Source organism: Staurois parvus, unplaced genomic scaffold, assembly GCF_062004578.1.
Source record: "Staurois parvus isolate SC_StPar_1 unplaced genomic scaffold, SC_StPar_1.0 ptg000195l, whole genome shotgun sequence".
Taxonomy (NCBI): Eukaryota; Metazoa; Chordata; class Amphibia; order Anura; family Ranidae; genus Staurois; species Staurois parvus.
Window position 1 is genome coordinate 2,427,101 of NW_028317991.1, and position 14,179 is coordinate 2,441,279.

At 41.0% G+C, this 14,179-nt stretch overlaps 1 protein-coding gene across 2 annotated transcripts in view; it reads left to right on the forward strand.

Moving 5' to 3' along the window:
• Positions 1–206: 206 nt before the first annotated feature.
• PCP4 (Purkinje cell protein 4) overlaps positions 207–14,179 on the forward strand; it is a 130,722-nt gene continuing 116,749 nt past the window's right edge. The window contains exon 1 of one of the 2 annotated variants that reach the window (XM_089677894.1): positions 207–362. In XM_089677894.1, coding sequence (XP_089534020.1) covers positions 354–362 — 9 coding nt within the window. In that variant the 5' untranslated portion in view covers positions 207–353. The remainder of the gene's footprint in view (positions 363–14,179) is intronic. The other variant, XM_089677893.1, reaches the window with a different exon arrangement.

Genomic DNA, 14,179 nt, shown 5'->3' on the forward strand with positions numbered 1-14,179 from the left:
ACCAGGGGCTGTAAAATAAAAGCAGATCAAACTTGAGCTTTAAATGACGGATTTCCGAGAGCGGAATCTGCCCTGCAACAAACCTTCCCCTGGAGCCGGCGATCTCCCACTTGGCCACAAGGTGGCTCCTTGGACTGTGGGATAAAGTCGAAGGGATGCTGAATGGCTTTGCAGCTGCAGCCTTCCCATTGGCTCGTGGGCTGGTGATGCTCCAGGGTACCCCCTTTTAAGAGAAAAGAAAAAAAAGCGTAGCACATTACAACAGCTCTGTCTGCCAGTCCCTCAGTGTTCGAAAAAAAAAGAGAGAGAGAGAGGAGAGTGGAGGACCCAAGGATTGTCATCTCTAAGCAACCATGAGCGAGGTAGGTGCTCACTTTTCCAATGCCCTGCAATTATTTTCTGCAGTCTCTTTAGAAACAGTTACTAAGCAGCAGAGAACAGCTGCATAGAGGGCTGTCAATCGGCGGGGATCGCAAACTCTCGCTAATTGTGCGAGCGATGAGAAGCAACGTCTGGGAGAGATCTCATATTGTCTTTTTTTTTTATCTCGCTGCTATTAGTTTTATGTGAAAATTAGGAACATATATTTAAATTAGATTTAAAAAGAAAAAAAAAAAGTTTGGCATTATAACAGGTTGTTTAATTGCCATGATACCTCCTCTGTAGGGTGATGGAACTCGTTAATGACAGCCGGGCTCATTCCATAAAACAATTGCAAAGGAGGTGCAGCAACCCGCAGCAATTAAACGACTGCCGTTAGATCTGTTTAAAGGTGATTGGATGGTGTGGGGTGCGTGCATTTTACACCTTATGTCTGCAATGCTTACAAGAATAATCTGGATCGCACGGCTAGTTTGCTGTAACCCTTTAAAGCCAGACCATGTGCTGTTTTTTTTTTAGAGCGATGGTCGGTGAGAAGTCAGTGCATTCAGCAGACCGATCAGGATTTCAATCTTTGCCCTTTACTCTGTGCTATTAAGTGATTTCTTATTGGATATGAAAATAAGGGAATTCAGGAAATTTGGCATTTGCCAGGGTATAACAGACCAATCAGGATGACTATTCAAACATTGGCCGCCGAACGCATGCGTCGTACATTGATTGCGTAGAGACTTTGTGCTATGTTATTAAACAATTACTTATTGGGCGTGCGAATGGGAGATTTGCAATTGCAATTTCTATTTGCAATTGTAGAGTATCTCATATTTGCAATTGTAATCTCTACAATCTCTATTTGCAATTGTAGAGAGACAGACCAATCAGGATCTCTATTCAAAGCTTGGCCGCTGAACGCATGCGTCGTACACAGCCATTGATTGCGTTTAGATTTTGTGCTATGTTATTAAACAATTTCTTATTGGACGTGCGAATGGAAGATTTGCAATTGTAGAGCATCTCGTATTTGCTATTGTAATCTCTATAATCTCATAATCTCTATTTGCAATTGTAGAATAGTAGACCAATCAGGATCTCTATTCAAAGCTTGGCCACTGAACGCATGCGTCGTACACAGCCATTGATTGCGTAGACATTTTGTGCTATGTTATTAAACAATTTCTTATTGGGCGTGTGAATGGGAGATTTGCAATTGTAGAGCATCTCATATTTGCAATTGTAATCTCTATAATCTCTATTTGCAATTGTAGAGAGACAGACCAATCAGGATCTCTATTCAAAGCTCGGCCGCTGAACGCATTAGTCGTACACAGCCATTGATTGCGTTTAGATTTTGTGCTATGTTATAAAACAATTTCTTATTGGACGTGAGAATGGGAGATTTGCAATTGTAGAGCATCTCGTATTTGCTATTGTAATCTCTATAATCTCATAATCTCTATTTGCAATTGTAGAAATAGTAGACCAATCAGGATCTCTATTTAAAGCTTGGCCACTGAACGCATGCGTCGTACACAGCCATTGATTGCGTAGACATTTTGTGCTATGTTATTAAACAATTTCTTATTGGGCGTGCGAATGGGAGATTTGCAATTGTAGAGCATCTCATATTTGCAATTGTAATCTCTATAATCTCTATTTGCAATTGTAGAGAGACAGACCAATCAGGATCTCTATTCAAAGCTCGGCCGCTGAACGCATGCGTCGTATAGCTGTGTACATAGATTGCATAGAAATTTTGTGCTATGTTATTAAACTATTTCTTATTGGACGTGCGAATGGAAGATTTGCAATTTTAGAGCATCTCATATTTGCAATTGTAATCTCTACAATCTCATAATCTCTATTTGCAATTGTAGAGCAATAGACCAATCAGGATCTCTATTCAAAGCTCGGCCGCCAAACGCATGTGTCGTACACAGCCATTGATTGCATAGAAATTTTGTGCTATGTTATTAAATAATTTATTGGACGTGAAAATGGGAGAATTGCTGAAAAGTATATTTGCAACAGCAGATCACCTGACCAATCAGGAACTCTATTCAAACCTTGGTCGCCAAATGCATGCGTCGCTCAAAGCCACTGATTGCGTAGAAATTTTGTAGCATGTTATTAAACAATTCCATATTGGATGTGCAAATGGGAGATTAGCAATTGCAATTTCTATTTGCAATTGTAGAGCATCTCATATTTGCAATTGTAATCTCGATGATCTCATATTCTCTGTTTGCAATTGTAGAGAAACAGACCAATCAGGATCTCTATTCAAATCTCGGCTGCCAATCGCATGCGTCGTACACAGCCATTGATTGCGTAGAGATTTTGTGCTATGTTAAACAATTTCCTATTGGAAGTGCGAATGGGAGATTTGCCTAATATCGTATTTCCAGTTTTAGAGCAGTAGACCAATCAGGATCTCTATTCAAAGCTTGTCTGCCAAGCCATTGATTACAGAGACATTTTGTGATTTATTATTAAGCAATTTCTTATTGGACGTGAGAATGGCAGATTTGCTTTTTTGACATAATAGAAAACAATTTCTTATTAAATGTGAGAATGGGAGGTTTGATAAAAATCATATTTGCAATTGTAAAGCAATAGACCAATCAGGATCTCTTTTCAAAGCTTGGCCGCCAAACGCATGCGTCGCAGACAGCCATTGATTGCATAGAAATGTTATGCTATGCTATTAAACAATTTCTTATTGGTTGAGAGAATTGCTGAAAATTGTATTTGCAACAGTAGATCACCTGACCAATCAGGATCTCTATTCAAACCTTGGTCGTCAAATGCATGCGTCACGCAAAGCCATTGGTTGCGTAGAAATTTTGTAGCATGTCGTTAAACAATTCCTTATTGGATGTGAAAATGGGAGATTTGCTTAAAATCTTATTTTCAACAGTAGACCAGACCAGGGGCAGACTGACAACTCATGGGGCCCCTGGGCAATAGGGGATCATGGGGCCCGTGTATCCTTGCCCAAACTCAAAAAAGCCTATGAAAAAGGTACCAGGGGCATCTCATGGGGCCCCCTACTGACCCCGGGCCCTCGGGTGCTGCCCGAGTTTCCAAATGGTCAGTCCGCCCCTGGACCAGACCAATCGGAGTCTCTGTTTCAGGCTTGGCCGTTGAACGCATACGTGTGACGTTTTCACGCCATTTGTTCTTTAGAAAAGCAAAAAGCCATGCAAAGCTATTGATTGTACAAAAATGGAATAGTTTATTGGAGAATCTTTGTTTGCGATTACAAGACGTTTCTGACCTCGAAAGCACTTTTTTCCCCACAGTTAACCCCTAAGCTACCCAGGTATTTGTAACAGTAGACCACCAGACTAATCAGGATCTTTATTCAAAGCTTGGCTGCCAAACGCATGCGTCGCGCACAGCCATTACGTGCACAGAAATTTTGCCATATATTATTAAGCAAATTCTTATTGGATGTGAGATAGGGAGATTTGCTTAAAATTGTATTTGCAACAGAAGACCAGACCAGGGGCGGACTGACCATTTGGAAACTCGGGCACTGCCCGAGGGCCCAGGGTCAGTAGGGGGCCCCATGAGATGCCCCTGGTACCTTTTTCATAGGCTTTTTGGAGTTTGGGCAAGGACACAGGGGCCCCATGATCCCCTATTGCCTGGGGGCCCCATGCGTTGTTAGTTTGCCCCTGGACCAGACCAATTACAATCTTTATTCAAGGTTTGTCTGCCGTACGCATGCACCCTGCATTTCCAGCCATTTATTCTATAGAAAAGGGAAAAGTCATGCAAAGCCATTGATTGTGCAAAAATATAATCATTTATTGAAGAATCTTTGCCTGCGATAAGGAGACCTTTCCGAACCTAAAAGCACTCCCCCCCCCCCGAGGTTAACCCCTAAACTGCTATGGTATTTGCAACAGTAAACCTCCAAACCAATCAGGATCTCTATTCAAAGCGTGTCCGCCCAATGCATGTGTCACACAAATGCACTGATTGCATAGACATTTTGAGACATATTGTTAAACAGTTTCTTATTGGATGCAGAAATGGGAGATTTCCCTAAAACTGGATTTTCAACAGACTAGACCAATCAGGGTCTCTGTTTAAAATTTGGCCGCACAACACATGTATGCCAAGTTTCCACACCATTTCTTTTATAGAAAGGCAAATAGTCATGCAAAGGCATTGCTTGCATAAAAAATGTAACATATCAGAGAATTTTTGCATGCGATAATGAGACCTTTCTTGAACCTGAAAGCCCTTTTTTCCCCCACAGTTAACCCCTAAGCCCAGGTACTGCAAGATTTTTCAGCTGTGTGTAGGAAGTTGAGTTGTAATTGGTGGTCATGGGTCCCTGTGAATTATTGCCCTTTGCTCAACCTTTCTACCCCAGAGGAACCCCTAATATAATTTTCAGGTCTGGGGGAACCATTACTAAAACCAATTGGGCGGGGGTCAATGGAAAAAAGCCTCGAATGTTGGCCCCAGAAATATGCAGGCACCATTAAATTGAGGGTCAATCAGCCACAGCTCAAGGAACCCCTGGCAACCTCTGGAGCAACCCATAGGAACCCTGATTGAGAATAGATGCTCTATGCTATTAAATAATTTCTAATTAGATGTGAGAATAAGAGAATTCAGGTTTTCTTAAAATCGTAAATGCAATAGTAGATCAGACCAGTCATGATCTCCATCCAAGGCTTGGTCTCCAAACGCATGCAGTACAAGTATGCCAAGACTTTTTACAATATATAAGAAAATCTTTGCATGCGAGCCTTTTTGAATCCTCAAATCAATTTTTTCCCACTGTTAACCCCTAAGCTGCCCAGGTATTGCACAATTTTCCATATGTGTGTGTGGGGGGGAAAAAGAAGACAGTAAAAGTTGAATTGTGATTGGTTTCCATAGGTTGCTCTATGTATTAAGCGAATAAGTCATTTCTAATTAGATGTGAGAATAAGGAAATTTAAGGAGAGTTACTTCAATTCATAATTGCAGTAGTAGACCAAAGCAATCATGATCTCCATCCAAACTTAGCCGCTAAACGCATGCGCACTGGAGCGCGCATAATCTGGTGCAGCTGTGCATAGTAACCAATCAGCTTCTAACTTCAGCTTGTTCAATTAGGCTTTGACAGTAAAACCTGGAAGCTGATTGGTTACTATGTGGAGCTGCACCAGATTCTATGTGCACCAGTATAGGCTCCGTTCACACCTATGCAGTTTGCTTTTTGCCCGTTTTCCAGTGCTTTTTGCAGTTCATTTTGCGTTTTTCTACACATGTTTTGGACATGTTTTTACCATATTTTGCGTTTTTTTTGTTAAATTGGAATTTTTTTTTTTTGCTGGGCAGAATAAAAATGCAAAACGTGGCAAAAATGCACTACCATGCATTTCAGCAGATTCTCCATTGAACTCTATTGTAGCAAAAACGCTGCTTTTTGGTTTGAAAAAAGACCTTGACCCTTTCCAAAAATGCAGCTCTCAAAAAGCATAGATGTGAACATGTTCCATAGAAAACCATGTTAAATGGACTGTAGTGCGTTTCTGCAAAAAGCACTAAAAAAACGCATTGGTGTGAACGGAGCCTTAGTAAATCCCTCCCTAAAACACCTATTTTTTCACTGTTAACCCCTAAGCTGCCCAGGTTTTGCTCCTTTTTTTTTTTAGCTGTGCTTGGGAATATTAACCCGATAAAAGCTGAATTATGATTGGTGGCCATGAGTTCCTGTCAATCGCTGGCTTTGTGCTATGCTTTTATATCATTTTATATAGGACGTAAGGATTTAATATAGGAGAATAAGTGAATTCTGGAGATTTACATACAGTCGTATTTGAAACAGTAGATCAGACCAATCAGGATCTCTATCCAGGGCTTGACCACCAAACGCATGCTTTTTGCTTTGAAAAAAGACCTTGACCCTTTCCAAAAATGCAGCTCTCAAAAAGCATAGATGTGAACATGTTCCATAGAAAACCATGTTAAATGGACTGTAGTGCGTTTCTGCAAAAAGCACTAAAAAAAACGCATTGGTGTGAACGGAGCCTTAGTAAATCCCTCCCTAAAACACCTATTTTTTCACTGTTAACCCCTAAGCTGCCCAGGTTTTGCTCCTTTTTTTTTTTTAGCTGTGCTTGGGAATATTAACCCGATAAAAGCTGAATTATGATTGGTGGCCATGAGTTCCTGTCAATCGCTGGCTTTGTGCTATGCTTTTATATCATTTTATATAGGACGTAAGGATTTAATATAGGAGAATAAGTGAATTCTGGAGATTTACATACAATCGTATTTGAAACAGTAGATCAGACCAATCAGGATCTCTATCCAGGGCTTGACCACCAAACGCATGCAGCGTAGGCATGCAACGTTTCCACACCATTTATTTTGTAAAAAAAGTGATCAGCCATGCACAGCCATTGATGGCACAAAAATGACCAATATATCAGAGACTATGATGAGGCCTTTCACCAACAAAAAAAAATGTTTTTTCCACTGTTAACACCTAAGCTGCCCAGGTAGTAAAAGATTCTTCTTATGTGATTGGGACTGTTTAGCCAAAAAAAGTTGAATTGATATTGGTAGCCATGGGTTTTTGTCTATCATTGCCTTTTGCTCTATGTTATTATTATATATCATTATATTATTATATATTCATTATTATATATTATTATTATATATTAATGTTGTATATACAGTAATTATAATGTTATTATATAATTTCTTATTGGATGTGATAACAAGGGAGTTCAGGAGATATGCTTAAATCCTAATTGCAGCCGTAGAATGTCCTTAAAGTTTATAGTTTGTAGTATACTGCACTTTTGTTGCTAGAGTTGCAGTCTGTAAGAAAAAAAAACACAAAACTAAAAGCAGTAACTGAAACATTTAAATATTTCATAAGTATTGATATGTAATTTGCAGGTTACACATCCTCTATTGATATATACAACAGGGAGTTCAGTATGAATATTTAATAGAACCACAGGGGCGGCTGGAAATTAATGACTTTATTTTCTTCTGCAATTACACCTCTAGGGTCAGGTTTGTCCTGAGATGAGTAAAAAGGGTAAACTACATTTTTTTTAAGGATTAATGGTTTTAACAAACTTCTGAAATTGCTATGTCTGGTTTTCTAAATTTCGGTGTTAGCAAATGACTGCAGATAGAAGACCAAAATGTATATCCCTAAATGTCTAATATGTGGAGATGGATGGATGGATGCATAGATGGGTGGACTGATGGATGGATGGATAAACGGATGGAGGATGGGTAGATGAAAAGATGAATGGGTGGATGGATTGATCGATGAATGGATGAGTGGATGAAGGGTGGATAGATGGATTGATGGATGAACAGAGTGACGATGGCTAGATGGAAGGATGGATTGATTGATGAATGGGTGGATGGAAGTAGGATGTATAGATGGAAGGAAAGATTGGTGGATGGATGGGTGGATAGAGAATAGATAGATAGATAGATAGATAGATAGATAGATAGATAGATAGATAGATAGATAGATAGATAGATAGAAATGCATACATACACAAACTCAATTGGCAGTTTTGCAGTCTGAAATTTGGAATCCATTTTTAAGGGCACCTCTGTGAATTCGAAAAGATTGTGCCTCCAGACTATTAGCAAAGGCATTCACCTTATTGGATTTTACTGGAAATACACTGTTTAGCTCCCCAGTACAATGGAAGGCTGATTTGGAAATACACCTATGAAAAGAGCCTTGTTCTACATTATGCTTCAGTAATCATGAAATATGATTCACATCAACTATTTTCCATTAGTAGAAAGTTTGAAACCTCCAAGCCAGCCATTTGTAACCAGAGTTCTATGGATCCCTAGCAAAGAGCAGGGCGCTCGAACCCCTCGTGTATTGTATTGTACTGTATTGTTTCATGTTCTGTCCCCCTCGCTAATGTACAGCGCTGAGCACACCCTTCGGCGCTATATACATACTGTATAATAATATTAATAATAATTCCTATGGAGATTAAGGGTTTTTTTGAGCTGGGGCTGGTTGATGTCCTAAATGATGATGCCTACATAGTTCTACACAGTAGAACCAGTGCCATGGCACCAATGATCTGTTTAGAATAGCCATTCTCAACCAGGGTTTCTCCAGTCGCTTCTAAGAGTTTCTTGAGCTGTGGCTTATTAGCATTCCATTTGATGGTGCCTATGTAGTTCCAGGTCCAATGACACTTGGTAGAATCAGTGGCATGGCACCAATGATCTGTTTAGAATAGCCATTCTCAAACAGGGTTTCTCCAGACGTTTCTAAGAGTTTCTTGAGTTGTGGCTTTTTAACATTCCATTTGATGGTGCCTATGTAGTTCCAGGTCCAATGACACTTGGTAGAATCAGTGGCATGGCACCAATGATCTGTTTAGAATAACCATTCTCAACCAAGGTTTCTCCAGACATTTCTAAGAGTTTCTTGGGTTTTGTGGTTTATTAACATTCCATTTGATGGTGCCTACATTGTTCCAGGTCTGATGACACTTGGTAGAATCAGTGGCATGGCACCAATGATCTGTTTAGAATAGCCATTCTCAACCAGGGTTTCTCCAGTCGCTTCTAAGAGTTTCTTGAGCTGTGGCTTATTAGCATTCCATTTGATGGTGCCTATGTAGTTCCAGGTCCAATGACACTTGGTAGAATCAGTGGCATGGCACCAATGATCTGTTTAGAATAGCCATTCTCAAACAGGGTTTCTCCAGACGTTTCTAAGAGTTTCTTGAGTTGTGGCTTTTTAACATTCCATTTGATGGTGCCTATGTAGTTCCAGGTCCAATGACACTTGGTAGAATCAGTGGCATGGCACCAATGATCTGTTTAGAATAGCCATTCTCAACCAAGGTTTCTCCAGACATTTCTAAGAGTTTCTTGGGTTTTGTGGTTTATTAACATTCCATTTGATGGTGCCTACATTGTTCCAGGTCTGATGACACTTGGTAGAATCAGTGGCATGGCACCAATGATCTGTTTAGAATAGCCATTCTCAACCAGGGTTTCTCCAGTCGCTTCTAAGAGTTTCTTGAGCTGTGGCTTATTAGCATTCCATTTGATGGTGCCTATGTAGTTCCAGGTCCAATGACACTTGGTAGAATCAGTGGCATGGCACCAATGATCTGTTTAGAATAGCCATTCTCAAACAGGGTTTCTCCAGACGTTTCTAAGAGTTTCTTGAGTTGTGGCTTTTTAACATTCCATTTGATGGTGCCTATGTAGTTCCAGGTCCAATGACACTTGGTAGAATCAGTGGCATGGCACCAATGATCTGTTTAGAATAGCCATTCTCAACCAAGGTTTCTCCAGACGTTTCTAAGAGTTTCTTGGGTTTTGTGGCTTATTAACATTCCATTTGATGGTGCCTACATTGTTCCAGGTCTGATGACACTTGGTAGAATCAGTGGCATGGCACCAATGATCTGTTTAGAATAGCCATTCTCAAACAGGGTTTCTCCAGATGTTTCTAAGAGTTTCTTGAGCTGTGGCTTATTAACATCCCATTTGATGGTGTCTACATAGTTCCAGGTCCAATGACACTTGGTAGAATCAGTGGTATGGCACCAATGATCCATTGAGTTGTGGCTTATTGACTTCCAATTTGATGGTGCCTGCAAAGTTCCAGGGCCAAAGCCATTTGACAGGACTAGTGGCATGGCACCAATGATCTGTTTAGAGCAGCCATTCTCAATCAGGGTTTCTCCATAGGTTGCTTGAGGTTCCTTTAGATGTGGTTGATTGACCTCCCATCTGAAGTTGCCTACATAATTTAAGAACAACACCACATGGCAAAGCCAGCAGGATGACATCAATCTAATTTTTTAGCTGTCTGTACATGTGGAATTCTGACCACCATTGTAAGAGGCATTTATCCCATGGGCAAACTGGTTTTATTAAGGGTTCCATAAGACTTAAAAATTATTTTGGGTGTTCCTTTGGAGTAAAGGGTCAAGGAAGGCCACTTTAAGATCATTACTACACTCACCACGGAAGACTCATTTGGATCCAACCCTGATTATCCTAGGTCCATGTAGTAAACAAAGAATTACAATGTACCCCCTCTCCCCAGCTAATAGAATATAATGCTTGTTTTACTAGATAATACTTACCTTAATCCATGGTCAGCAGGCTTTGCCCCTATCAGGGTTGCCTGACACGACACATAAAACAAAAAATTTACTGACAAGGCACATGAAATTTACAGACAGAGCCATATTGTTTACCGACAGTTCAAAAATTTGCCAAAATGACGGTTTTTAGTGCAAATATCAATATTTAAGTTACAAACATGTAGCTAATGTGATTAGCAATGTGCTTAAAGTAAAATTAAAAGGCAAAAATATATTCCTCCTTTTACATGAAGGTCAGGGTAATATAACTCAGCACAGAGTTCCCCCTTAGATCAGAGTCTGTAGGGTTCCCCTTACAGTGCAAGGGGGAACTCTGCAGACCCTGATGTAAAAGAGAACACTGCGCACTCTGGCGTTAAGGGAAACTCTGATGTCAGGGGGTCTCTGGTCACCAGAGCCCCCCCCCCCCTTTGAATTTTTTGCATAAACAGTATCTTTCATTCAAAACTTTACACAGGTGTTATTTACAGTTGGTTGATTGGGTGCGGTGGTGGGGGTCTTTGGATTTACAAATTTTAGAAATGTTTGTACTTTGATAAAAAAGTATATATAGTTTTATTTGGTGAACTACAATACACACATTATGTATTTGGTTTACGGACCCGAGCTGCTGCCATCCAAGGCTCTGAGTTCTTTAATGGTTAAAAACATTATATAATGAGTGGTGTATTGATATTCTTTTTTTTAAGTTCACACCACTTCCCACCCAGCCCAGCATCCCTTTGAGTCTTTACGCCCAAGAGTGTCACATGATCAAGAGCCAATCCCGCTCATTCTCAATAACTACTACAGACCATAAGAGGTCTGTGGCAGGCAGTGAGCACACTCTCAGTACAGAAATCTCAGCCATCCATTGACACATATGCATGGCAAGTGAGCGCTAAAACCCAATGCGGACAAAGTGAGGACATTTTATTTTTTCCGAGCCTATATTCTATTTTGGTCGCATTTGTTTGCACATTTGGTGAGGCTGGATTGTTTTTTTAATTTTAGATATACATGCAAAAGAAATTGGCTTTGCTTGAATTATCATTGTGCATTATTGTTTAAAAAACAAACAAACATATTACTGTGTTTGGTGTGCAATTCTGTATGGAAAGGGGGCAGAAATACACTGCTTAAAAAAAAATAAAGGAACACTTTGTAATCAGAGTATAGCATCAAGTCAATTAAAGTTCTTGGATATTGATCTGGTCAGCTAAGTAGCAGAGGGGGTTGTTCATCAGTTTCAGCTGCTTTGGTGTTAATGAAATTAACAACAGGTGCACTAGATGGGCAACAATGAGATGACCCCCAAAACAGGAATGGTTTTACAGGTGGAGGCCACTGACATTTTTTTCCCAATTCATCTTTTCTGACTGTTTTTCACTAGTTTTGCATTTGTCTAGGGTCAGTGTCACTACTGGTAGCATCAGGCGATACCTGGACCCTACAGAGGTTGCACAGGCAGTCCAACTCCTCCAGGAGGCACATCAATATGTGCTATTGTCAAAAGAGCAGATTCCAGGAGATAGGCAGTTACTCTAGGAGAGCTGGATAGGGCCGTAAAAGGTCATTAACCCATCAGCAGGACCGATATCTGCTCCTTTGTGCAAGGAGGACCAGGATGAGCACTGCCAGAGCCCTACAAAATGACCTCCAGCAGGCCACTGGTGTGAATGTATCTGACCAAACAATAAGAAATAGACTTCATGAGGGTGGCCTGAGGGCCCGACGTCCTCTAGTGGTCCCTGTGCTTACTGCCCAGCACCATAGAGCTGGATTGGCATTTGCCATGGAACACCAGTATTGGCAGGTCCTCCACCGGAGCCTTGTGATTTTCACAGATGAGAGCAGGTTCACCCTGAGCACATGTGACAGACGTGAAAGAGTCTGGAGAAGCCGTGGAGAACATTTGCTGCCTGTAACATCATTCATCATGACCGTTTTGGTGGGGGGTCAGTGATGGTCTGAGGAAGCATATCCATGGAGGGATGCACAGACCTCTACAGGCTAGACAATGGCACACTGACTTCCATTAGGTATTGGGATGAAGTCCTTGGACCCATTGTCAGACCCTACCCTGGTGCAGTGGGTCCTGGGTTCCTCCTGATGCACGACAATGCCCGGCCTCATGTGGCGAGAGTATGCAGGCCGTTCCTGGAGGATGAAGGAATTGATACAATTGAACGGCCCCCACGCTCGCCTGGCCTAAATCCAATAGAACACCTCTGGGATATCATGTTTCGGTCCATCCGATGCCACCAGTGCACCTCGGACTGTCCAGGAGCTCAGTGATGCCCTGGTCCAGATCTGGGAAAAAAACCCCAGGACACCATCCCTTGTCTCATTATGAGCGTTCCCCGACGTTGTCAGGCATACATACAAGCACATGGGGGCCATACAAACTACTGAGTACCATTTTGGGTTGGTGCAATGAAATTTCAGCAAAATGAACTAGCCTGCTGCATCATTTTTTCACTTTGATTTTCGGGGTGTCTTTGAATTCAGTCCTCTGTAGGTGGATAATTTTCATTTTCATCAAACGATGGGACATCCTTACATTCCTAACACATTACCCATCCATATCAGTATAGATATCCAGCATGAGATTTTTCCCCATTGAGATCTGATGTGTTTTCAAAGTTTTCCTTTAATTTTTTTGAGCAGTGTATTTGTTTTCCTATTTGTAGCGCTACCCAGTGGTTGTGTTTTACGGAAAGCCTATGAGTTGGGCTGATTCATTGGAAAAAATGCGCTCCCTGTGCGCTATCTTACATTACCACCTGTTAAAGTGACTTTGGCATGAGAGAAGCACAGGGTCTGCCATTCTTAAAATGCTGGTTGTTTTTGACTTAAAGTTGTTGCATGCCCTTACATATACCCAGTGAAGTGACTGACATCAGGTGATACACATAGAAAATACAAGTCTTCCTACATACGTTGTACCAGTTTATCTGCAGTCTTCTCTTTTCTACATCCGTTCAAAGTCCAGAATTTATAAAGCTTGTCTGAGTTGTCAGAACAAAAAGGGCAGGAACAGAGCTGTAGCTTTTCAATCACAGGCTGTGTGATGGAACTCCCTCCCCTGTGACCATTTTTCTCTTGATGTCAGGAAGACTTGTCAGAAGTGACACACGCAGATAGTAGAGGAACAAGACAGCAAATGAAATAGTGCTCTGGACTGAGACAAGTACACACTTTAGAGGGATATGCTTCGTTCATATTTCATGTCTGGTTTTTACAGCCACTTTAAAAACGTCAATCTTGTTGGTCTGGAACCAAGATGTTGCACGTTTACTGGTGTGTTTGGGGTCGTTGTCTTGTTGGAACACCCATTTCAAGGGCATTTCCTCTTCAGCATAAGGCAGCATGACCTCTTCAAGTATTCTGATGTATTCAAACTTTTCCATGATCCCTGGTATGCGATAAATAGGCCCAACACCATAGTATGAGAAACATCCTCATATCATGATGCTTGCACCACCATGCTTCACTGTCTTCACAGTGTACTGTGGCTTGAATTCAGTGTTTGGGGGTCGTCTGACAAACTGTCTCCGGCCACTAGACCCAAAAAGAACAATCTTACTTTCATCAGTCCACAAAATGTTGCGCCATTTCTCTTTAGGCCAGTCAATGTGCTCTTTGGCAAATTGTAACCTCTTCAGCAC